The sequence below is a fragment of the Telmatherina bonti genome (assembly GCF_933228915.1).
Source record: "Telmatherina bonti genome assembly, chromosome: 5".
NCBI lineage: Eukaryota > Metazoa > Chordata > Actinopteri > Atheriniformes > Telmatherinidae > Telmatherina > Telmatherina bonti.
This window is the reverse complement of record NC_136623.1, coordinates 31,982,032-32,008,076: the sequence shown is the minus strand read 5'-3', so window position 1 is coordinate 32,008,076 and position 26,045 is coordinate 31,982,032. Positions and strand designations below refer to the sequence as shown.

The following is a 26,045-nucleotide window of genomic DNA, read 5'->3' as shown; positions in this document are numbered from 1 at the left end:
TTGGTTCCAGGAACTTTTTAAAGGCCTTGCCGGAGGTTTGCGCTCACGAGTGCTTTTCCAGTTCATAGCTTTTTCCACCAACGTTTTCTCTTTCTTGGCTGTTTAGCGGGAGGAGGCAAATAAACTGAAATCCTTCCTGCATTTACTCAGCCATGTTTGCCTTCAGAGTTTCTTCTTCACTACTTTGTATTTTCATCCTAACACGCTATTTATATGCAGGGTGTGGCTATCAGGTATGCACTGCTGGAGGGGGAGGAGGGGAGCTGGGAGAAGAAGCTTACAAAATATTAGAAATGAACAACTCCATTTCGGTCCGAACGTTTGGATTGGTCAAAGTACAGATTTACAGTAAACTGAGGGGTCTAATTATATTTCTTATTGTTCATAATTACAAAATGTACAGACTACTATCAGGACGAGGAACCACTTCACCATGAGTAAAAAAAAAAAAAAAAAATGTATCTGAGCAAGATTACATGCTATAGCTTTAAATGCTGTCAGTGAATTAAATTTGAATTAGCATACACCTGATTTGACAGAAGTCGACATTAAATTTTCAAGCAGAAACAGGATCTGTGACACGTGAAGAAGCTTCCAGCCACTTTGTTGTGGAGTTGTCGTGAACAGAACCGTCTGAATCAGTCGACGAGTTGACTCAGGAGCTTGGCTGGTGGTTTTTCCCCTGATCAGAGTCAATTTTTTGATTTTGCTCAAAAAAAAAACCTCCTCCAACCTTTTATTTACACAGCTGCCTCATTGTGCTCTGCCACAATATCAAAAAGGCGGGGGACTTTGTATACTACGTGTAAAATGGTCATTTTAGGGCTTAAAAAAACCCCTTTTATCTATAAATTACATAACGTAAACCAGAATGACTCATTCCAGCTCAGCAGAGCGGGCCAGTACTCAGGCAGTTTGGCTGCGGTTCAAAACAAGCAATGACTCGTGTCTCTATATTAACTTCTGACCTCTTCCCATGGAGACAAAGCAGGAAAAAGTCGGCCAAAAACACTCTATAAGTGGGACAAACCCCCCAATGTGCCGAACACACTTGGATACTGAACAACTCTCTTTCAGATAAAAGTGACCTGTGAATAACTATAACAACCAAAGCAAAAGCACACACACTCGGCTCTTGTGATGTTGCACGTTTCCACCACCTCCGTGACACTCGCAGCATCACAAACTCAGCCATCCGTGTAATCCCAACATTATGAACCCACCAACTGGCTGCCATGGTGCAGTCTTGACATTTGGCAGGGCAGGACTTGTATGTTTCACACTAGCTTTTTTCATTTCTAATAAAACATCTGGCAGAGTCCAGGGGAATGTCAGGCTTGACGAAGAGGCCTTTTGTGCTTTCACAGCCTGTTAAACTCCAAAACAACAAGACAGAAAGACGGGAAAATTGGAGCAGACGTTTGTTGCCTTTTTTTTTTTTTTTTTTTTTTTTAAAATAAAGCACTTCTGAATTTAAATCTCTGTTTTTATTTCTTGTTGTTTAACTACTATCATTCACAAACAAAAGTCAAACCCATGACAAGCAAATCAGCATGACAAGCTCAACACGGCTCTGCCAGGGCAGCATCACGTTTGGAGATTACTCTGTTAATTAGCAAACTTTTGCTTAAATGAGTGTGGTTGTGGTTGTTTATGCATTTCTCCCTCGATACACTCCTCGCTATCTGGCGTGATGGCAAACATTTTAATGATCCAGCCAAATCCCTGGATGATGAAACCCTGACAACGCTTTCAGTCTCAACCAAATGTGTCACATTACTTCAGATTTACTTACTGGTTCACAAATGTGGAATTTAAAAGAAAGTGTACACTGTGGGGTGAAATCTGCTGGAGTCCGAGTCTCCTCTTGTGCTCCACTTTTACAACGGGGTTCTTTTTATTTACTACATACACTGTTATGAGTTCATGACTGACTTTCTGTAACTGCAACTTTAGGTTAATTGCAAACAGGTAAATCTTTGAGACTATGTTAAAGTGATACTAAAGCAGTAACAGGCTGCTAGTGAGTGAAAATCTGGAGAAAATGCTCAGAGCCAATACAGAAAGCAAACTCTGATGTCCTAGTCATCCTCATGTATTTTTTTTCTTTGTGAGGATAAAAATAGGAAATCGGAGGGGAGCCCACCTGCTTTGGTATGCTGGGCCTCCTCCTGCCTGGTTGCTGAGCCCAGCGCCCTGCAACTGGCAGCCTGCTCCACCCAGCTAATTAACCGTGATTAGCTTTAATGAATGTGAAGCAACTTGTTCAGCAAACGCTCCTCCTCTTCACTTTTCTGTTTCCTCCTTCCCTCTGGACAACTTGGAACAGCTTTTCTCCAAACAGGCTGTGGCAGATCCTGACTACAGACACAGTACGATGCTGATATAAGAGATTCTTGCTATTTTCCTCTTTTTTTAAAAAAAAAAAAAAAAACCTCCTTAGAGTGGATTTCAGCACATTATCATCAAGTGCTGACAAATGTCCATGCCCTTGGGAGTCTATAAAGGCTTTTACAACTCAGACGTCTATTTGATTATTTAGTGGGAGGTGAATTCTTTGAAAATGCAAAGCTTTTGCTGAAGGATGGCGCTTCATTTGCCCCAGAACGGGCAGGATTCTGTATGTGCTCACACCGCTTTTAGATGGCAACACAATGCGACAAATGTCAGTAGCTTAAGCCATCATCAGCAGCTCTATGAATCCAAATAGTGGTTCTCTAGGCCTTCATAGCCCTAAATATGCCTCTAAACTCAGAGGCAGATGGGCAATCCTCAGCTCCATGTGCAACAATACTGTTAGGTGTCAGCTTTAAACTCTGAGGAATTAGATTATATTCAACCTCAATCAAACTTCTCACACTTAACACAAGATTTGATCTCATCTAAATTATAAAAATATGTATAAGTAAATATATTATTAGTGTGTATATATATATATATATATATATATATATATATATATCAGTGTCTGTGTTGAAATTCTGCTTTCATGGCCTTTTTTTTTTTTTTTTTTTTTTTTACAAAGAGAAAAAAAAAAAAGAAAAAAACTCACCTCAGCACATTAGTGGACACAGCACTGAAAAATATGTTGTCCATCAAGATCACAACCTCAAGATCTATTCTGCGACTGCAGACAACCAGTCAGACAGCACCAAAGAGTTTGCCCTTTAGTCTGGATCAGATCTGTAATCTCCTCTAAATAAATTTACTGGCAGTGGGAGGAAAGTACAGTAGTCTGACTGCCTGCCACCGCAACTGGATGAAAGAAGGCCACACAACTCAGATTTCATTCAAATCGTTTAGCTTTTTGAAAGTGCATCATTATATGTAATATACTTAAATGTCAGAATAAAAATATGTCAACATGGCAGCCGGAAAAGCTTGTGTCTTGCAGTGGAGCAGAGTTTAAAATTACCTCCCAGCAGGGGCTTGGAATCACAGTGATCATATTGTGTCTCTTGTTGTTCAAAAATTTAGATAGAAACACCCGCAGATTGGAGGTTACAGTCAGACAGGGGTGGAAAAGTGCCAACATCACATTCTGTATCGGTTCAAGCCGAACCAACTGGATTTCGGCTTAAAACAGACTGCCGCAGCATGTGTTTGCAGAGATTTCTCAGTTCTATTTTGCAATTATTTCACTCTGATTATTAGAGATGTAAAGCCTGGTGATGTGGTCTGCACAGCTGCCTCTTCTGGACATTTCAGCAAGAAAATCTGCTCTTTCTTCTCTGGGGACATCTTTTCATGGCTGAACCCTAAGTCATGAACACAAACTCTAAATGGCTAGGATATGGGGGAAATTAATTTCATGCTTCTACAATGGACACTTTATCAGCTACATTATGTTAGTACCAAGTTGGAGCCTTGTTTTCCTTCAGATCTGTCTTGATACTATGTGGCATGGCATCAGCAAGGTGTAAGAAACATTCCTCCGAGATTTAGCTCTGTGCTGACACAACAGCATCATACAGTTGATGTAAATTTGTAATTCTGATCTTGCCATGTTCATGTGACAGATAAAATAGAGACTCATCAGACCAGGAAATCTTCTATTGTCCAGTTCTGGTGAGTGTGTGAATTGTAGCCTCAGTTTCCTGTTCTTAGCTGACAGGAGTGGCACCCGGTGTGGTCTTCTGTTGTTGGAGACCACCTGCTTCAAGGCAGGATGTGTTGTTTGGCAGAGATGCTATTGTATATATATAATTTGAAACCAATTTAAATCCCTCTCACCTATCATTGCTTTGGGGTATTTTCAAGTATTCATCTTTAAAAAAAAAAAACATATTTCATAAACTTTAAAGACGTTTTTCTTCACAAGACAGACACAAACTAAATGGTCCATGAATTACACCATGACGTAATCTCCAGAACATTTTAGGGCATTTCATTGTGAGTTTGGCCACGTTTGCTTAAACAATCAAACTTCGGCACTATAAAGACATAACATGAACTAACATCATTTAACAATGAAAAGATTCCTAATCTTGGGAGATTTCAACCATTTTCCGTCTCTTCTGTACATATTTTAAGAGAGCTGGTTGACCAGTACTTCAATTCAGATGCACCTCAAAGCTTTTTCTGCAGTGTAATGCCAGCATATCCTATGACCTGGAATGCATGAAATCTGATTTTGATCTCAACAGATAATGGACATGGGTTTGCATTGGGTATTTTATCTTCAGGCTGTAGACTATTGAGTGAAAGGAGCCGTGGCAGACTGCCATAACACATCCGTGCACTCACACTTAAGTCCTTTAAAGAAGCCTTCTTGTCTAAACATTGGCCTCTGAGGGGAATTTAGTGCATCCACTGATGAGAAAGACATGTTGAGGGGATACCATGACTTTTACAGTGGGGCACAAAGCCGAGGGCCATGGACTGCTTCTCATTGGGACAAGCCTGACAGGCAAACAGTAGTCTGATTCTGATTCAAACGGCATTTATAGCAGAAAATGTGGAGGCCTCCATTCTCAGCACCAACTGGGCTCAGATGGATTTAGTAGTCTTTGAACCTGCACCACAACGCAGCAGGCAGTGCTGGGCTGATATTGGACTCTGTAGGTCCACATTACACAAGTGCAATAAAAGGTACAACCACTGGTTTAATAAATGGATTGTGGAAGGAATCCACAAAAAACTAAGCTTGCCAAGAGGGCAGTGCTTTATGAATCAACACAGTCTAATGAAATGAGATTGAGTGGTGAAAAAAATGGTTATTTAAGTAATAAAATAAAACCTCAAACTACAAGACTACAGGATTATTCATCAAGAAAAAATAAGCAACTTTCAAATAAAACCTGCTCATATAAGGCATATTGTTTCTGTTATCCGAATTTACTCATATCTACTATGATTGTGAAGAATAAAAAATAAATAAATAAAATTTACAATGTGATCCACCATTTCTCTCTGAGCATCCCTGAGGCCCACATTATCACCATCTGAAGCCACATCTCCTCTTTCTAATCCAGTGATGCATCATACATGCAGCAGAGGATGAATCAATGACGCATCATCAAAGCTTGATGGTTGCGGCCAAAGCTTGACGTGGGAAACCTGCCCAGTCCTAACAAATCCTCCCTTGCTCTTAATACACAATATAAGATCAAATTCTAAAATGGATTTCTCTTTTAGTGCCTGGAGGCCTGAGTTAAACAGGCAGCAGCAGAAAACTCTCCAGAAATAACAGACATGTTTACACAACGCTCCCTGATAACAGCATAGACCATCAGTTATCCTCACAACTCGCTTTTTTATACCTTATGGGCCAGCAATCGGCCTTCCTGGTGCAAATCATTTAGTATTTTGCCTTACAGAGTCCAACACAACTGAACACCTGAGTGGTATGGTTCGGGTTGGTCGGGTATGGTAAGGAATGGGTCAGCCTGGTCCAGTGACCGTATCAAGTTGGACTCTGTGCCCAGTGTGGTGTCATGCTACAGCAAAGACAGTGAACGTGACACAATTAACAATAATAATACTGCAGCAAGGAACGCTTGTAGTTCCAGAGCTGACCAGACCTTTCGGTTATCTGGCATTTTTTTCTTATAATCGTTTCAAGGTCTTGTGAACAGTGAAGTAAAACACCCAAACTCCTACGTGGTGTCTACTGTATATGTCATGCTCGCTCGTGTGGCAAATAATTATGTAGTTCTGTCCCCCATTCAATGGAATGCATTATGTGATGCCAGAAGATGTGTTTAACGCACTGGACCATTCTTCTATGGATCTACAGCTGAACGGAGGCCAGAAATGGTACAGTCTGGTTATACTGGCTTTTTATTGAAAGCACACAAAATGCTAAACTTACCCAAAACATAGCACTCAGAGGAAACGAGGTATCCGAGTATCAGAGTCCATTTGATTTTATTTGCATTTACTGTCTTGGTTCTAGGTTCTGTCTAGGTTCTTTATGTGTATAATCAAAAACATTTCGGGAAATTCTCCACTGGGGACTGAGGAAGCAATTAGCTTAGGAGGTAGAGCCCATCATCCACTGGCACAAGTCCCCCATGAGCCACCCTCAAGAGAGCTCAAGTTCTCCAGTGTTCTCCGAGGGTGCCAAGTCCCGATAAATGCAGGGGCTGCGTCAAGGAGGGGGCATTCAGCGCAAAACACGTGTAAATAAAGCTTCTGTACCGGATCGGTAGGTAGGAGCAGATGACTCGCTGTGGTGACCCCTTGAGAAAGGGACAAAGCCAGAATGGGAGGAGAAGCAGGAGGACTGAGTGTCTTCTGCTCTTCCATATGCTTAGCAACAAGGCAGGGGAAGGTGGCAAAATCAATTACATTCCACTTTATATCTATGAATTTATTTATTTAGTTTCCTTGAATGAAAGTGACGAATGCATATTTGAGTATTATGCTTACGTTTATGCCTAACCAAGCTACAGCAGAACATAACTTGTCTTTCGCAAGGGACTGAATGTATTGAATACTTTCATGTTGCACATAAGAACTAAGTATCAGCCGGCTTTATGATGGTGGTAAAATGGATGTAGGTGTAAGAGGTTTAGTTGAATTCATCATGGAGTCTTTCAGGCTTTAAGGTAAAAAGCAATGGAGGATTAACAAGGTCTACCTTAACTTGAACATAAGCTTGTACAAAGTTTTCATTTACCATTATGTCTCTTAGTGCCTTCAGCTGAGTTTACAGCTCACAGCCTTGGTCTGACCGCAGCTGCTAGGCTGAGCAAAGAAAATGGTGCTTTAGCGATTCCTTCTACTTCAGGGATGGGTGACACCGGTCCTCAAGGGCCGCAATTCTGCAAGTATTAGGAGTTTCCCGACTGCAATACGTCTGACTCAGATCAGCTGCCAAGTCTTCCAATTAAGTTGATGTGTGTCAGGTGCGCTGCAGCAGGGAAACTCCTAACACTTGCAGGACTGTGACACTCGAGGACCGGAGTTGCCCACCTCTGGCATACTTTCTTCAATTGAAAGAAGCAAATGGTTTTAGTTCTTGTTTGCAATTCATATCAGCAGGATGGAAGCAGTTTTTGGGTAAAATTGTTAAGTTCAGTTGGGGATTGTCTTTTAAAGTTACAGCAGAAATTCAACTGGTCTTTATTGATGCAATGCTTGACATGCTTTGCTAGCTAAGGCACATGGTTTTCCCATGCTGTCATTCCATATGCTTCTAATCTGCAGTGTTAATAGCCCAAAACACATCTTTTAAGTGGAATCTCTTATCGGAAATGAGACACCACTGTGAACAATGACACCTTTTATTTGTGTGAAAGCTCCTTTGTGTGTCTTATACAAGCATATAACATTTCCTTTGAGGGAGGACTTTCAATGAAATAATGCAGGGTTTAACAATGTGACTGAGACCCAGAGGTCAAGCTGCAACCTCTTAAAGTAAGACTCAATAACTTTAAAGATTTCTCTTCAGCAAAAGCATTTAAACTGACTAAAGCTATGAGAAAACTGCAACTTGGATTAGTCGTACACAAAGTCAAAACATGGAAATGAGAAGGATGACTCACTGACCATTATAGCCTTCAGAAACTGGGGAGAGAGCAACATTTGACTGACAGTAAACAAGGAGAAGATCAATTCACTGATTTGACAGTTCCAACTCCTGCACTTTAATAAGAAACGGTTTCGGGTGATGCAAAGCGTATCTGACGCATAATCAGTCGGATGACTTTTGAAGAAGCAAACAAAAAAGGAAAAGTTGTTATGGTTAGGAGGCAAATTGTTCATTTGAGGGTAAATGTTTCTCACCACTACAATAGGAATATTCCTCTTACAAACAAGCACTTAAAATCAATCTTAAACATTTCTTAGGGACAGCAACCAGTAAAAAAAGTAATAAAACCTACATGGTTAATAAGACCCACCATTTGACATATGCACATATAAAAACTCCATCGACAAGGCTCAGAAGATAACTGATACATCTGATATCCGTATGTCATCTCTAGGAGTGGAAAATCAAATCATAAAAATATCTGGATTTTTTTGCTTCACAATTTCAAAATAGTTTTTTTTTTTGTTAAGAAATCCACTTTTTTTCCCAAAATAAATTAATCCAAATAATTAATTTAAATTTTTTTTTTGTCATTTTCTATTGTATTTATTGATCTTTTTACTTCTTCTTGGGCATTATAACAGCAGGAAGATAGTCTGATTACTGCATTGTTTTTTTTCCTAATCGAAATTTAAAAAAAAAAAAAAGACTTGCAAAAAAAGTTTAGTACATTCTTTTTTGTGTTTTTAATCTACAAAAATAAGTAATATCGAAGAAAAGTGAGAATCCCAATTTTTATTAAATGGGCACCCAAAAAAATCGTAATCGTAATCAGGACAAAAGCATGTCGTCACAGTCCTAATCATCTCATTAATAGGATTTCCTAAAGATGTCAGGCTGTTAATCATAAGTAATTCTTCTGTTGAGCTTGAAATAGTTAAAATAGCCCTGAAGGCTCCAAACTTGAGGCAAATATTTGTACAGCAAACAAAAAAGCTAAGTAATGTCAAATATACTAGGGAACTTGAGAATTTATAATGGTTTGCCTGAATTGTGTCGTTGATTTGAAATGGCTGTTTATAAATACAGCTATCATAATGCTGTGATGAAAAAAAAACTGTATTACCACTGAATGAGCTGTCTGCTTTTACACAAATAGAAGTTCTACAAGTACTGCATTAAAGGCAACAAAACTTAACTTTGGAAGATTTTTTAACTTTAGCATCTCCCTAGCTGCGGCCAGTTAGCATCCTCTCTTGTCTCTGATCTCTCCAGTCACTAAATCTCAATCTGGTGTTGACTATTGGTTTATTTCTTGCTCAGTCACCTTGTCTCTCTCTTTTCCTGGCTTCCTCAAACAATGTCCACTTGGGTTTATTTGCTGTAACCCAAATGGTTAGTGTGTTCATATCCAATGGCTAACATGTGACATGGTGTCATAAAGCAAAACAAAGCTATCATATGGTGGTAAAAAAGATGCAGTTTCTCAGCCTTGGGACGCTGCTGGGCAGTGATAGCTCCAAGAATGCACATAAAGAATGTCAGTGAATTACTCTGCCCCTGCTACAAATCAACATGAAGCTCAAAGTGGAACTATTTTGTGCATTTCAGGCTAATTTATTTTTATTTCTGAGACCAGAATGGCTGGGATTGATCGATTTATTGTCACAAATCGCTTTATTTACTTCAGACCGACCCTCTCCGTAGGCTGTCAGATCAGCCTGTGGGCAAAACGAGTGGATTGAGACTCTTCCGCATTAAGCCCCGCCTCCCACCACTGCACTACATCGGGAGCGCGCACCGCACCTGCTTTCGCCGTCATTGTAACATCTCATAAAGAGAAGGATTAGGCTCATATGAACTCAATAAAAAAACAAAATACAATGTCAACACATAGCATACAGCCCTACATGTTGGAACCTGAATCCGACCCTGAAAACTAAGTGGAAAACAGCAACCCACAGCAACGAATGCAGCAGGATGCCTCTCTTTGGTGAACTCACCAGCCATCGTTGGAAATAACTTTATCCCATGTTTTCCACCCGCCTGATGTATTTGTACATGCCCTTGTTAACCAGTAGAAGGTAACCAATCACCAAACCTTATCCCGCGGGACGTCACAGCGATTTCCAAGTAGAAAAAACTCTCTAAAACGACACGTTTTTTTGTCGCCGTGGAAACCAAACGGAGAGAGTGCTGGAACTCAAACTCAAACTTAAACTCAAACTCAAACTCAAACATGCGTTTAGGTGATAAAAAATGGTGCCGTTCACATGTCTGAGGAGGATTCAACACTGTAACATTGTAGAAAGCTCAGAAAACTTGAAATACCATAATAGCACCCCTTTAATGACTTGATTGTTGGGGATTCACGTGAAGAAATAGTGAATCAGCTAACTGGAAATACAAAGGAAATAAAGGAACATGTTTGGATATCTTTTATAAGCTTTATAATGTGAGTCAGAAACAACGGCATCTTCATGAAGTCTGATTCTGTGTCCATGCCCACAGCTTCTGAAGCAGCGAGCTTCAAAATCCCCCTGCACATTTTTTCTCACCTTGACCATCATCTCTGACTCACATTTCTTTTTTTCTGCCTCTTACTCCTACCCTGGGAGAGCAGGTCTCACAGTTTGAAAACCACAGCTCTGGGGCATTCAGTGACAGCCTGTTTGAGCTTTATTGCAAAGTGGAACTTTTATGGACAAAACCATAGCCAGCTAACAAGACCAGAACCTTTGAAGGTCACCTGCTACCCCTGGGAGCTTAAGATGCCAATAAAATCTCATCAGATGCAGCATGCTCTCAACGTGGACCTACACAAACTCACACCGGCCATCAGATGCAGACACAGACTGACGGCTTGCACTCACCTGGACTGTGGAGCTGATTTCAGCTGCAAAGCCTCCCGTAACCGGTGCCTCATGACTGATAAGCAGACGTCCTGTTTTCACCACCGACTGGAAAAAAAAAAAAGAGAGATGTTTATGAGTTATAGATCTCCAAACATAAAGTCAAATGAGTTCATTTCTCAACTGAGAAGGTTTTCTTTTAAAACGCACAACATTTTACATGTCTCATTCGATTCAAACCCATGGAGGCAAAGTGATAATGACATGGAATAGCTCCTGGCTGATGGCGAAAAGCCACAAAGATTTGACTAACACACATTTGCACTTGTAGATAAAAGTTAGCTTGAGTTATGGCGGGATGAGACCTCCTGCTGAGGTGAGAACCCAACTGCTTGAGGTGCCACTCTCAAGTCAGCATGTGGCCTTTGAGACGGGTGTTACCAAATAAGAGTGGTTCACATGTTGCACTCTGTGGTGTGCTATATCTGCTGACTTCCCTCAGGGTGCATTTGTGTCTGGCTGTGTTGGGCTGTGTGTGTGAGAGCCTGCATAAAATGGATATGACACAATGGTAGGAGCTGAAGGTCTGATTTAGGCTGGTACACAGGGCCAACTGGACAATCATGGACATTAGAGGTCTCCGCCTCCCAGGCATTTGTATCTGGGTTTTCTGCAACCTGACATTACAGCAGAGGGATGCCTCCGCCCCACCCGTTATCTACCACAGCATAAAACCAATACTAAACTATAATCTCATCCACTGGCCACTAGTCCAGACCAAAGCTATGTCTGTTCTCTGCAGCTTCAGCAAACCTTTTCCTCCCTCCATCCAGTTACTGTAGCTACGTTTGTTTCCAGCCATGAAATTTAAACAAGTCAATGCTGTTAAGATAAACGTGTTCACACAATATCACTTCAATGTGGTTAGAAGAATTACTGCTGATAAAAGCATGATAAAAGCTTGAATTTTCTCAAAACTTTTTAATTGAAACCCACAAATTAGTCAGCTTTACTATTATTCACATTTTCTCGCACTCAGAGCAACACTGGCAAGAGTTGCTAACTTGACCGAGAATGGCTACCACAGCGAAGGTTTTACGGCCAATCAAATACTGTCAGTACCAAAAATACCATCACATTCCTAACATGAAGAACACTGCTTTGCTACTCCAATTAATCTTAAATTAATAACCAGGAAATTACAGGAGTAAATTTGGACCATGATACAAACAGGTGGAAAACAATTCATGTTTGCCAGTCTCACAAATTCTGCCACAATAGTTTTAAATTCCATTCAGGATCAATGTGAGACCATATGATGTGATGATTTAACACAGTCTCTCCATCCATTCCATTCAACTCACACAAAACAACTAAAATATCAGACTATAATCAAATTCAGTCAGACATTTCAGTGTTTCCCCCTGGTTCACAGGGTTGGGAGGGGCGGCGTTAACGAAACTGACCTTTGTTCTGTCATAACTGTGTAGAAATACAGAACCAAATAAATTAGCATGATCTTTTAGTACAGGTGGTGGATCAGCTTAAGACACACTTTTTTAAAACTTTGGCTATACCAGTTATAGTGGCGTAAACGGTTCTATAATAAACAATATGTTGTTTCTTTGTTAATTACCTCTGTTTTTAATGCTTCTGTCTTTTTGGTCTTTGCATCATTTCTGTGAAAAGTGCTGTACAGATAAACATTTCATTCCGGATTTACTTTGCTATAATTATTTATGTCACCTTTTTATATCAACATTTTTCACCATTAAAATAATTTTAAATTTTAAATCTCCACATATTCTTCCTTATAAACTAATAATTTAAATAACAATAAAAACAATAATGATAATATAAAATTATTGCATTAATATTTGGTTGATGTTTTCGGCTTGGATTAATGCTGTTGATCACTGAATCTGTGTATTGCTACACCTCTAACAGTTTTACTGCGTTCCTCCAGCCAAGTACAAACTGAATATTAAGTGATATTCTGGATGACATGACAGACTATGACTAAAGCTCACAAACCCCAACATCACGGATTAAGTTGGGATTTTCTGGTTATCCCAGCTGAACTTTTCATTGATTTAATTTAACAAGCAGTGACACGTACGTTACCGCGGAAACTTATTGCGAAGAGCTTATCTGCTTCTGACAAGACGAGCAATTAGTTAATCTTGGAGTCCACTTTGATTGTCCGGGAGTTGTCCCGATCAGCAGTCTTTTTGCACAGTCATCAACAACACATGATCCCTGCTCTTCTTTAGTCTCATGCTCTGCTTCTCATTGACCATCTAGCAATAAAACACCATAACACCACCCACAAACCCAAAAACTGCAACTCAATTTTTCAATTTAACAATTTAATTCCAGCTCATATTGTTGCTTAGCATTTGTAAACAGGCTTTGTGTGAAACACTGTGGTTGCTGAGATGATTGATTTTGGCTTATTGATGTGCAAAGTTCTTTTCAATGAAGTCAGTGATGAGATCAGCATCCAAGGTCTCCAAACACACAATTACCCCTTCACAATGGCATGCCCATTTATAGATGACATGTTGGATGAAGCGCTCACATTGACAAAAGGCTTTTTGGAGGTGAAAGAGCATTCCAGGTCAGACTTCTGGCTTTTTTAAACTTCCATCTGCATGAGCAGTCGCCAATTTTAGGGACTGAAAAGATGCTTGGATGTTTGCACTGGACTCAGATTTTTTGAAAATGACATGTCCATGTATGCTTGTAATCTATTCATGTCACATTTTCTCTCCGAGAACGCTGATTTATAGCAGAAGGAACGATAGGACAAGAACAAACAGGAATTTTACAGCTGCAGACAAACATCTGCACAGAGGTTGCATATGGCCATCATAAAGATTTTAAAGTGGAGTGATGGCTGGAATAAATTTCCTGTAACATACATTCATGCACCTCAAAAGGCAAAAAAGCACAACATTTTAAAAAAAGTATTTCTCCTTTCCTGTTTTTAGTCCTTATAGATTTATTATCCACAAAAATCCATCGAGTTTGGCTTATAATAGCTCTTACTGTTCCAAAACACAACATTTAAATTCAGCCATTTTTGCCTGCTTCAGTCAGCTGGATATGAAGTTGACAATGATTGAGTAGAGAAAACTCTGATTGTCCCAAGAGAAAGCAAAGCAATAAAACATTTCTGAGTGTTTCGCAGCAGTAATGGCTGAAAAGCACAGCTCTGCCCCTAAGAATGTGTAACACAAATGTAATTGAAATGAATGCAGCTGAGACCATTTCCTTCTGTAACACCCTGTAGGACGCTCTGATCAACGAGGATCATAGATAAGGACCAAAAACCTTTGTTCACTTTCATTTTCTTGAACTACCCTATGCCTCAGATGTCTTATCAATTCAGTCTCTGTCGGCCATGTTGTTATTCAGCTGCTGATTTGTGCATTTCTGTTGAATACTGTCAAAGTGACCAACTTAGATTGGGATAAAAGGTCAATAATTTTATATTCCTATAGGGGACATTTCTACTTTAACAACTAAAGCTAAAACCTCAACAGTTTTTTTAAAATTAAATAAACATGCAAATCACTTTAATAAATTACACACAGTCGTAATTGAACAACATGGTCCGTTCAAGTCGGATGATGATCCATTGCTGCCAATCATGACGATGTTGTGGCCAGCATTGTCATGAGTTTCAAATGAAACTCGTAGAGCAGGTGTACCCAGCTCCAGTCCTCAAGGGCCACAATCGTCCTGGCCTTCCATGTATCCCTGCTCCAACACACCTGACTCAAACTAATCCCTGATTGTGCAGAACATCATTGGCTGGTAGATCGATTTAATGGAAGCCAGGTGTGTTGGCGCAGGGAAACCTTCAAGACAGCGACCCTCGAGGACAGACTTTAGGCACCCCTAGCATAGAGTAAAGTAAATGGGTGGAACCACTATTTCCCAGTAAAATACCAGCAACAGCACACAATGCAAGCTTCACTGGAGCACAGCTGGGTGAACATCACATTCCTGCCAGTCTCTCAAAGCCACAAACCAAACCACCATCGTAACTGAAAAAACCTGCTGAAAATAAGCATCACATATGTCTATTTAAATTAAGCTTGCCATCCCTGCGCACGCACGCACACACACACACACACACACACACACACAACCATGCACATATATTTCAGGGTTTCGTCCTTATGCTAAACAAGTAAATGTTTGCATTGCTGAGGTCACAGGTCTGTGAAACTGCGGCTAACTGTGCCACTATCACTCACATTCACTAGTGCTGAAGGTTAAATGAGTCGACAGGGTGTCACTAATGCCAACATGCATCAGTTACAGAGTTAAACCATTTAGAAACCATTTAGTTTCTGTTATGGGAAACTAAATTTGCTGCTCAGCTCGATACTGAGGCAGCTTATTGTCATTCTTCAGCATGAGTTGAATGAGTTCGGCCAAATTTACTGATTAAATTACACTATCTTCAGGAATGTGGATGTTAATAACAACTGTTGGCAGTCTGCACAGTGAGAAGGAATCAAGCGGCGAGCTGAGAGCTGGGCGATGCCTTGATATGACAAGTTGCTGTTAGATTTGCCTCAGCATGATGACTCATACAGGTCTGCTGGATAAACAGCTGCTGCCCGATACGCTACCCCACCCTGATGCTGAACCCGTTCCTCATCTTCCACAAACATGTAAACAAAGGCTGTTAACATCCAATTTACACAGAGTGTTCAACACTGCCCAGATTTCTCTATCCGTCCTCTCCCTGAGGGGACACCCATGCTTCGGGAGTGCATTCTTCACATGCTTTGGGCACAAAAGGAGCTTGCCATTGTTTGTACAATATCGCAGCATAGAATCTCAGACCCTGGGGGCCGGGGGGGAAACTTGTGACCTATTTAATAAACTTATGTTGCAGCCATGCAGCATCACAAGTGACAGTTGCAGGCAAAGTGTCCAGTATCTGGCATGACGTTGCTTAATTTGGGCTTTGCTTAAGTAGCTGCACGCCAGAGTATAAAATGACATTATGCTAGAAAAAAATGGCAAAATGTGGTAATGTCTGGGACGACTGGTGCAGCAGGTGGTGAGGTTAATATGACAAGAAAAAAATGTAACAATAAAAACAATGACATCTTCCTGCTGCAGTCCTGCTAAATATATTAAACACCACCTTCTGCATTACCTGTAAAAAAAAAGAAAAAGGGGGGTTGCAAGCCAAGAAATTCTTGCATATCTCAATTGAACTGTCTATACTTGACTTTCTAGACATGTCCAAGTCATCTGCATATCAATAGCATACATTAATTTATTGGTGGTCATGTCAAATTTTTAACCTGTTCAGAAGCAAAGATTTTTATTTTTAGTTAAAGACTGAAAACAGAGTCTTCTGGAAATGTATTAAATTGTCCTGCAAAGTGTTTTATTTCTCAGCAATGAAATAAGTTTGAGTAATGAAATAAAAGCAGCTTGAGAGATTAAACATTGTACAAGTAAAAAGCCCCAGTTCAGGGTTATTTATGACACCAACATGGAAAAGTAAAACAATGAGGAGGAATGGAAGCAAAAGACCAGAGTCTAATTCATTTAAGCCACTGGATAGTACCGAGACATCACCCAGGACCATTTCTGTCAACATGTTGGCAGCACCAGAAGATAAAAGAAGGATCACCAAAGTCTGTAAGATAAATTATCTGGAAACTGAAGATTCAATCCATCTACTTGATGTTGGGCCATATCACATGCCTAAGAAAATGCATCCATTTAAGGTATTAATAGATGCATCAGTTATGTATTAACACAGTGTTTCACAATCCAGTGTTAAGGGCTCCCGGCGCTGGATGTTTTAGACACATTCCTCCTCCAAAACACATCAGTCAGATTACTGAAAGTTCTCATCAAGTTCTTTGGAGCCTGTTCACGAGACATTTCTTGTATTCAGGTGTGTTAAAGTGTTACCAATAAAACATGCAGGGCAGGGGGTCCTGATGACCCAGATTGGGAAACACTGTATTAAGATATAATTTGCATAAAACCTTTATTCTGGTCCTCACCAGGTCTTGAAATTGGAGTTCATCATTACTGAGAAACCAAACTGCTTGGAAACAGCCTTATAGCCGTATCTGCTTCAGAAAGATCCCAGCTGACATCTTTCCCAATACCGAACACTCAACGCTTCACACCAGCAGACTCCCAAAGCAGTTTCTTGTACAGATACAGTGGCGGTCCTAGCTTGTTTTATGCCCTGGGCGAACATCCCCCCCCCTTTGCGCAGAGGGGTGTTTGACATCCTTTTCTTTTGCTCTCCTGTGTTTTTACACACACTGCCACCCCTCGGCGATTGCCACCGTGGGCGGCTGTCCGTGTTGCCCATATAAAAAACCACGACTGTATAGATGCACTGAGTCTTAGTGGCGATCAGTTAATAAAAATTCACTTGACCAGCAGCACTTGGTTGCTGCTTTAGTTCTTCATTCCTATAACAGTGTATTTAATTTTTCCTTCACTTCCTCAGCATTTTAGCTTCAATTCAGGTCATGTAAATCATGGTATAGTGTAAAGTTTTATACTTCTTGTTCATATTAAGATTCATCAACCCAATCCTGAGAGCTGCTAAGAAGCTGGTGCTGGTCTGTAAACTGGTTTATACTGAAAATTGGTTCTATTTATTTATTTAATTTTATAATATGAACATATCTTATACTGCTAACGCAGGTTTAAAGAGCCTTAATGGTATTGGGAATGCAGTATGGGAGAAGCTGCACTGCTAAACATGGATGTAGCAGAGCAGTTGTGTTAATGGAGATGTTAAACATAGAAAAACGGATGGAGACAGTTCCAAGAGTGAAGCTGAAGTACACACCTAACATGATGAAAAAAAAGGAACTCTATCTGTTGTCTGGAAATAGGGTCAGGTGTGGACTAAGCTATTTCAAACCATCGAGATAAAGTTGTTGTCAGGCAGCAACATGAGCAATTGTTGCAACAAAACAGTGTACTAAACGAAGATCAGTATCTTCCATATAGTCAGGAAAAACAGAATAAGATGGAGGATTTGCATGTCAGATGTCACTTGTAGACATATCTGCTGCCTTTGACTAAAAAAGCAAACGGTGGATCGAGGTAGCCAACACACAATCACAATGCAAACGTGGTTTACTGAGTCCTGTGCAGAAACACAGATTCAATCAAACACTGTGGATATCATTTAAATTTTTATTTATTATTTATATACTATGTTCACTGCTTATAACAGTTGAATGGGCCATGCTTATCTATTCTTCTCACAATCGGTGGGAAATATGGTAAAAATCCAGCCTGAAGTGGTGATATTGGAATAAAAGTCACATGATGTGAAATGTGAAGAGTAGTTTTGTGATCCTCTAAACCCCCAGTTGTCCATCTGACTGAACTCTCCTCCCTGTCTGAGGCTTAAAGTACAACATGAAGAGGTATCAAAAAGACACACACGAAGTTTTGGACATTTTTATATCCGACAGGAGAGTCTGACAACCCTCCAACTCCTGCACAGCAATTGTGGCTGCAGCATTCAACCCAGCTGCTTCCGGTTGCTGGACGGGCTTCCAGGAGACTGAACCATCCACTCTCATCACGCGGTTTCATTTTATTTTCTAAAGTCTTCCAGTCCTCTTATTTGCCCCTGACAGCCACCTTTCATGTAGACAAAACTGGGAATCGAACCAGAGGCAAAGCCGCTACTCTTAAGCCTGCAGTGGAGTCAGAGGAAGTACATCGGACAGTGTAAGAAGATGATCAGTTACATCCATCCAAGGGAAGAAATTATATGCCTCCAGTGAGGGAAAGACGGATAAAGATGTCATGAATCTTTCAATATAACCTCAGGAAAACATGTCGGTAGGGGGATCTTTGTGTTATGGTTATATCATGGACAAGTGCCTGATGAGTTTATTACTGAGAGGCTCATGTCCAGCCAATCAAAATTCTGTTTTGTTTTTTTTTTAAAACCAAAATAGAAGCAGTGAACACCAACATAAACGGAGAGTGACAGTGGAAAACGGTGGGAACCGGAGCGAGGACTCTAAAAAAAGACTAAAGCTAAATGCAATGAAGTAATATGAACCGTCTGTGTAAAATTGTTTTTGTGCAAACACATAAATAAGTAAAGAGAATTTTGTGATTACAAAGCAACTTTTTTCACTTCTTCCACATTTTCAAGGTGATCTTGTAAAGATTCTTGACTGATGTAAAAGCAGCTTTGAATCCTTCCCAACACTACCTAGCATCCGAGAAAAAACAAAAAACAAAAAAAACATCCATCTCGGGCTATAAATGAGAAGACTTGTCATTTACTACGAGAGTTTTCCCAGACAATAATTACATGACAAAATAAGGACACACACCCGGAGCCTTGCCTGCTTTATAAGTGCCAGCTGAGACTCTGGCATCAACATTCATTTTGGGTGAGGATGGACACTTACTAGTGAGAAGATACATTTATACACTCTCATTGTGTGACAGCAACAAAGCAACGTATGTGAAGCCCCTTCTTCTAATTTTCTAGTAAATTTGGAGAATCCGTATTGTGCAAGATGCTGCTTTGAGGCATCCTCCTTCCTGGCTCTGAGTCAGATGCCGGGCTCCTGGCTGGTGGCGGCTGATGCTAGTTGGGCTGGGCGACAGCTCTGGTGGCTACAGCTTTACTACTCATTGTAGTGCAGGGCTGTTATTTGATGCCGGAGTCGTTCCACTGGCTGCAGCTGAAATGTCATGTTTACTGCTGTTCCCATACACACCCAAACCTAATGAGCAGCGTGGAGCTCGACTTCCAGCTTTGGCTCCTTGGATCTGTCTCTTCCTCCTTCCTGCCGTGACCCGTTTCATCTTACTCTGCCATTTTACCCTCTTGTCACCCCCGTACAACACTCAGTGTATCAATTTATCCCGCTCTCCTTTTCATGGAGCCCGTTTCCTCAGCCGCGACGATCACCCCCACTATGTGGCCTCACCACTTGAAAGCTGGTGTGCTGTGACCTAGCCTGGCCTCAGAGGCTAAGATCGGTCATACCTCTCTCCCATTGCATACAAGTCACTCTTTGTCACATGCAGACTGACTAATGGTGGGTGGGGGGTCCAAAAAAGCATGAAAACACACACGCACACACAGCCACATATTCAAGTAAATACACTTAAAAAGGGATGGATTCACATTGATGCGGACTATCATAATGGATAGTCAAAGGAAGTTTAAATCGAATGAGAACAATTTATAAACAGTGTTGATGACTAAATAAAATCTGCTGTGCTTGCACTGTATGCCTCCACACACATGCAAACACACAAGACAGTGAGTGACTCCCCGTCTTCCATATAATGAGTCTCCTCTTCCCTCAGGCCGTCTGTCAAAACATGACAGTAAAAGAATGTTTAGTTCAGCGCCGGCACCGAGGAGTCGTCCCTGCCGCTGGATCCGCTTGGCTTTGCCGCCTTCCGCCAGCCCTGTAATTGAGTGGCCACCGCAGGGTCCTAACTCATGAGCTACCATGTGTTCTCCGTGACAAATGAGGGTCGGGACGAGGCTGAATTCCTCGCTGGGGCCTTTAAAGTGGCACTCTACGATTAGCGCAAAGGGGCGACTGCTGGGCAAACTGCGCTCTGAGGGCAGCAGGGAGGGATGAAACACAAACACTTGCTCGCCTTTCTTTCTTTGGTGCCATACAAACTCTCACTCTGTCACGACAGAGCGAGAGAGAGAGAGTGAGAACCAGAAAGGGCGAGGAGGGGGTGAGAACAGAGGAGAAAGTGCTTTGGTACTGGGCAGAAAGCCAAACCAACCTCCAGCGGAGCCGCAATGCCAGGAGACCTCAGACAAATAATTCCAAACATCCCATAAAGACCCATTAAAGCCAGTGGGTCTGAAGCGTGTGCATGCACCACCTTTTGCGCCATGCAACCTCACACCACCACTGACTGAGCATCAGCGTGCACACATGCTTGTGGCTGTGTACGTCCCGCTTGATGATTGCTCTTTGTGAGCATCCCACAGGCTGGAAGCGCAGACAAAGAGGCAGTAAAAATCAATCAACAATTTTTAAAAGCTCATAAAGTCCCGTATAACATAACAGAAGCGGTTTCTACGGGTTTACATCCCGACTACGTCTCGTAAGGAAGATTTTCACTCAGCAGGACGTCTTATATAAAGTGAAATTTTACAGAATTGGAAGCAAATAGACTGGAATATTTGACTTGGGATGGAAATTGTGTTAAATCCAGAGTCGGACACGGTGAGGACAACACTGTAGTCTACTGAGAACTTTCTGCTTGGACCATGAAACTTATCATTATGACATTTCAAGATGTGGACGGACTGACAGGAACACAACTCAACTCACTGTGCAGCACAACTCACTGTTGTACGTCACCTTATAAAGGAAACCAGTAACATGAAGCTTAATCTTGGACAGTGCTGATGCTGAGATATAAAAAGATGAGAGATTTAAAACATAACCTGATTACAGTAAAATAAAAACTTTGTTTTCAATCATTTCCCTCAAAAGTCCTCATATTTCAGCTTCCTCATCAAATGAAGCTATTGCATTTTCAAGTTTAAGATTGTATTCATTACCAATGTATTTATTATTTCCTTTATTTAACAAAACAGAACCTTAATATACTAAATAGAAATCCATAATAATAACAAATCTGCTTCACTGCTTCTTTCCTGTTCCACTGGCCAAAACCACTAATCCAGTCAGTTTAGTTTATCCATGACTACAGCCCATTTCCTACTTAAAAAAACATTTTGGTTTCCATTTTCTCCAAACCATACTTCTTACTTTACAGGAATACATTACACATTGTCAACATTTTCATTTGATCTGTACAAAACAAGCATTTTCAGAAAGGATGAATGGTGCCGCATGATGACAGGAAAACATGTGACATGACATGCAAAATGGCTTTCGAATAGTAAATATTGTTAAATATTCAATATTAGCTTCTGCACCATTGCCTGCTAGTTAGTTGTAGAAGATAACCAGAAGCAGAAGCATTTGCAACCTTGCAGCCACTGCTAATGCACTTTAGCTTTTCATGTCATAACGTCTGCATCACTGCAACTGATATTGCACATTTGATACATTTTGTAACTCTAATAATAGATACAATCTATTTTACACTATATAATTTATCTATTAAAGATGCACCCTTCTATTTGAACAGAATTAATCTTCTGAACAGAAGAGAAGCGAATGAGATGGTCCTCCATAACAGAGTAGGAAATGTATTTTTGAGCTGGTATCACATCAAACAATGCAGTTGTTGGGAACAATAAAAGGGTAATGGCAAAACTATAACTAATGGAAGCTAGATTGAGGTCAAATAAAAAGAAAATGATAAGAAAAGAGTAAAATTTGGGAATACCCATGGCAGCTTGACTGTAGAAAAGCGAAGATGGTGTAGCAGCTGCATGTCTTGCAACAGCACAGCTGCAGCCTGTAGCCCTATATATAGACTAGGGCTGCTCGATTATGGCAAAAAATTATAATCACGATTATTTTGACTGAAATTGAGATCTTGATTACTTAACACGATTATCCTTTTATCTTTAACAACATGATTTTTTTAACATTAAACCGTGACTTTAAAAAAAAAAAATCCACATATTTTAGAAAACAAATAACATGAATCTTTGTCTTGACAAAGTGCAAATACTGATGTTAACTGAATAGATAATATAACTAAGGATTAAACAACGCTGTGCATCGTTATGATCTCGGCTTCATGTCGGGTATTATAACCGTCTAATGCATGGTTCTGAGTTGCTGAATCCAAATATACTATGGTCCCACACAGGAAACAGTTTATAACAAATTTGTATTTCTATTCAACAACATTTGCTGAAGTAAAGGAACTATTTTACGTTTGCCTCGATGTACGTTTTATGCCAAACAACCACTGCCAGGCTGAAGCGTGTTTCTCTCATTCACCTGTTAAAAGATGGCTGATCTGAACCAGCTGATTAACACGTTGCTATGGTAACGCCCCATAGCGGAGGGATATTACAGTGATTAACTCATCGAACTGCTTGTGCGTTTATACGAAAATAATGCTGCCAGTTCTCACGGACAATGGTATAAACTATGTTTAGGTGAACTTCCACAACCTACTGCAGTTATTCTACATTGACCTGCAGCCGGAGCCGACTGAGACTGGCCGCCTGGGAGTGCTTTAGGACGGGAGAGGCTCCCGCTGCTCCTTCCTTACAGTAACTGCAGAACAATATGTGCCTTCAAGTCAGTCGCCAAAACACCTGAAACGTCTCCAATAACTCCAGTAAAAGTAGATTTGTCGCTAGTTGCTTTTAACAATAAAAGTCGTCAGGTTTAGCGAGAACAGTGGCTGAATGAAACCAAAGCGGCTGTGGGAGGAGTTTACAGCACAGCGCTGCAATGCCAGAGACCCTCGATTAGCAACTGAAGACGGCAGGAGAGGAAACTCCAGAGAGAAAAATTATCGCACCCTTTTATTTTTATGATCGTTGCAAACCTAGATTGTAATCAAGATAAAAATCCGATTAATCACCCAGCCCTAATATAGCCCACTGACCGATTACAAGATTGTAGACACCTGTGATGCTAATTAGTGGCCACACCTTGGATTAACACGTCCCTTTGGTAACATTATTTTGAGTCTTTTCTAGGGGTACCATTATTTTTGTCTTGGTCTGTTTCATGAGTTTATTGTTTATATCATTCTGTTGAAGCATGACTGTAAAGCAATGTCAGACTTTCACTGGTTAAATTTCATAAAAAATTTTATTCATCATTACTTTTGTCAGATTAAAATTATTTCTGTTGAATTTCATTGACCGGAGGGTATGTGTATATGTGAGTGAACAAGAGGATTCCCTTTAATTACTCATAACTATAAATCCCAAGTCAATCCTCCATCCTTTCTAATGAGAGATGTGGTGGGATTTTATTTGTTCATCATAGTAAATCATTAGCAAGTCTATCTTTCCATAACTCCATAATCTTTTAACCAACAGCAAAGAATCTATACTGGTTGAGGAACAATGAACAAAATCTGTGATCTGTGAATACCAAAAGGATGCCAAAACATGTACAATTTATTTTTGATACAACCACCATTGTCAGGGTGTTACTCCATTTTATGTGACTGGTTCAAATGTTTGGTATCTTGATTTTTTTTTTTATTTTGTTTTGTTTTGTTTTGTTGTTTGTGAAGCCACTGGATCATGCTTGTCCATGCTTGATAGTCGAATACAAAATTACATATTTTTCTGCACTGCATTGGCAAAAGGAATATTTTTATTTGTCTTTTGCTTGAATTTTGGTTCTGACAATATCAGAGGTTTTTCAGATAAGTCATACTGGGAGCTAATGTAGCAATAATCTACATGAAGTATGCACAGCTGTGTCTGGTTAATATTTCACTGAAGTTCAGCAGAAAATCCATTAAAGGCTCATTTATAGCGCTCATACATGTAAATAGGTACACTTCATTTGTTTCAAATAAGTATAGTCACACTCTCATGTGTCCTTTATGTTGATATGGTTGTTTAATATAGTGTAATGTAATGTATATCCACCAGAGGGCAGTGTAGAGTTCACCTTGTAGTTCTGACGTCAGTTTGAGACAACAGTAACCATGGCGACAGCGGAGGAAATCATGTAATGTATTCACATAAACAAATAAAAAGAAGAATAATAGACAGTAGTGCTCTTTGTGGCCATGAATACGTCACAGCGTCTTCTCCTTGGTTTTGTTGGCTGGTGGCACACCAGCTATACTGCGGTGGTTTTCAGTGGTACTGCTTCATTTGCTATGTTGGGTTCGATAAACAGGGATACTTTGTGTTTGTTAAAAAATCTTCCCAAGTTTCTCAACCATATAAGAGAAGATGGCGTTTATCTTTTTCATTTTATTCTTCCTTCCTGTGTTGTTGGTGCTCCTGCGACGTTAAAGTCACAAGGTAAATTGGGGTATGTCCTTCGCAGAAACAAATGACCAGCCCCTGGTCTCTGTGACCAAACCAATGTCTGGATGGAACATCCAATTTCCTTGTGCTTGAACTGTTAAGGTAAAATGAATTCAACTTTTACCTTAAAACTGTAAAAACAAAACCCTTAAAACCTTTAAAAATTAATGAAGTAAAATTTTGTGGTTTGGCTTCTGTTTATAAATCCAACTACGATTTATAACAGTGCGTTACAGTGCCTGAAAAACTCCCAGGCAAAACATCATATGATGGTGTGTGTTGTATCAGAATAAAACTCTTGGAAGTCTCTCCGTCCGTGTGACTGCAGAGCTTCTGCGTTTTCCGTTTGGTCCCGTTATCAGCCTACAAGCTGACCTCGATGATCTCAATCTGCCCACAGCTCGGGCCAAGGCTGCTCAAGTGAAGTTTTCTCCTGTGGAAAAACCGATGACATGGCCTAACTAGGCAATAGCGCTTCCAATTCAAAGTGCTTTCAGAGGGGTTGTGTCATAGCTAAAATTTTCATTGCCTTCATAACCATCACTACCATCATGTGATTCCAAATATCTAATCAAGCTAACCATGAGTGCCAAGGAGAAACGAAGCTGAAAATGTGCAATTTCCGTACTTGGATTGGATTTTTGCGCTCACTTTCAATACAGTGTGATAATTAACCTCACAGTATTTTGTGTATAAGACAGTGTGGGGTGAGCGACAACGTTCTGTACTGTGCTGATCACAGGCTGAGGGAAAACCATGACTAATACTCACAATCTGTCCTCAGAACTGCAAGTGTTTGGAATTTTCATTGCTACTATAAGTGTATTTGCCAGAGTTAAAGGCCACATTTCTCCAGTGAGTGAAACTGAAGAATTTAAGAAATCTCCAGTGCCTAGCTGTGGTATGTGAGCTCTAGCTACTGCCAGAGGGTAGGATGGAAAAGCGGTCTGTAACTCAGACACATATGGAGCCGCTGCATAGGACGAAATACCTTGGAAATATCTAGCATTAGGTACATCAACAAAAGTGCTTTAATTGTTAAAAAATTTGTGATGCCCATATTCTGTGAAGTGAAGAGATGGTTACGGGTTTCTCCTTTTGTGTTGCATTATGTCACACTTTCATTACAGACACCGGGACAGACAAAGAAGCTGAAGCCATCTGTAAAGAACTAGCATGAGTAATTTTCCACTGATATAACCACTCAATCCCTGCACATGATGCTGTAATGACA

At 40.3% G+C, this 26,045-nt stretch overlaps 1 protein-coding gene across 3 annotated transcripts in view; it reads right to left on the bottom strand.

Moving 5' to 3' along the window:
* Positions 1 to 26,045, bottom strand: part of bckdhb (branched chain keto acid dehydrogenase E1 subunit beta) — a 72,457-nt gene that overhangs the window by 3,702 nt on the left and 42,710 nt on the right. For all 3 annotated transcript variants that reach the window (XM_079241431.1, XM_079241430.1, XM_079241432.1), the window contains exon 9: positions 10,852 to 10,938. In XM_079241431.1, coding sequence (XP_079097557.1) covers positions 10,852 to 10,938 — 87 coding nt within the window. The remainder of the gene's footprint in view (positions 1 to 10,851; positions 10,939 to 26,045) is intronic.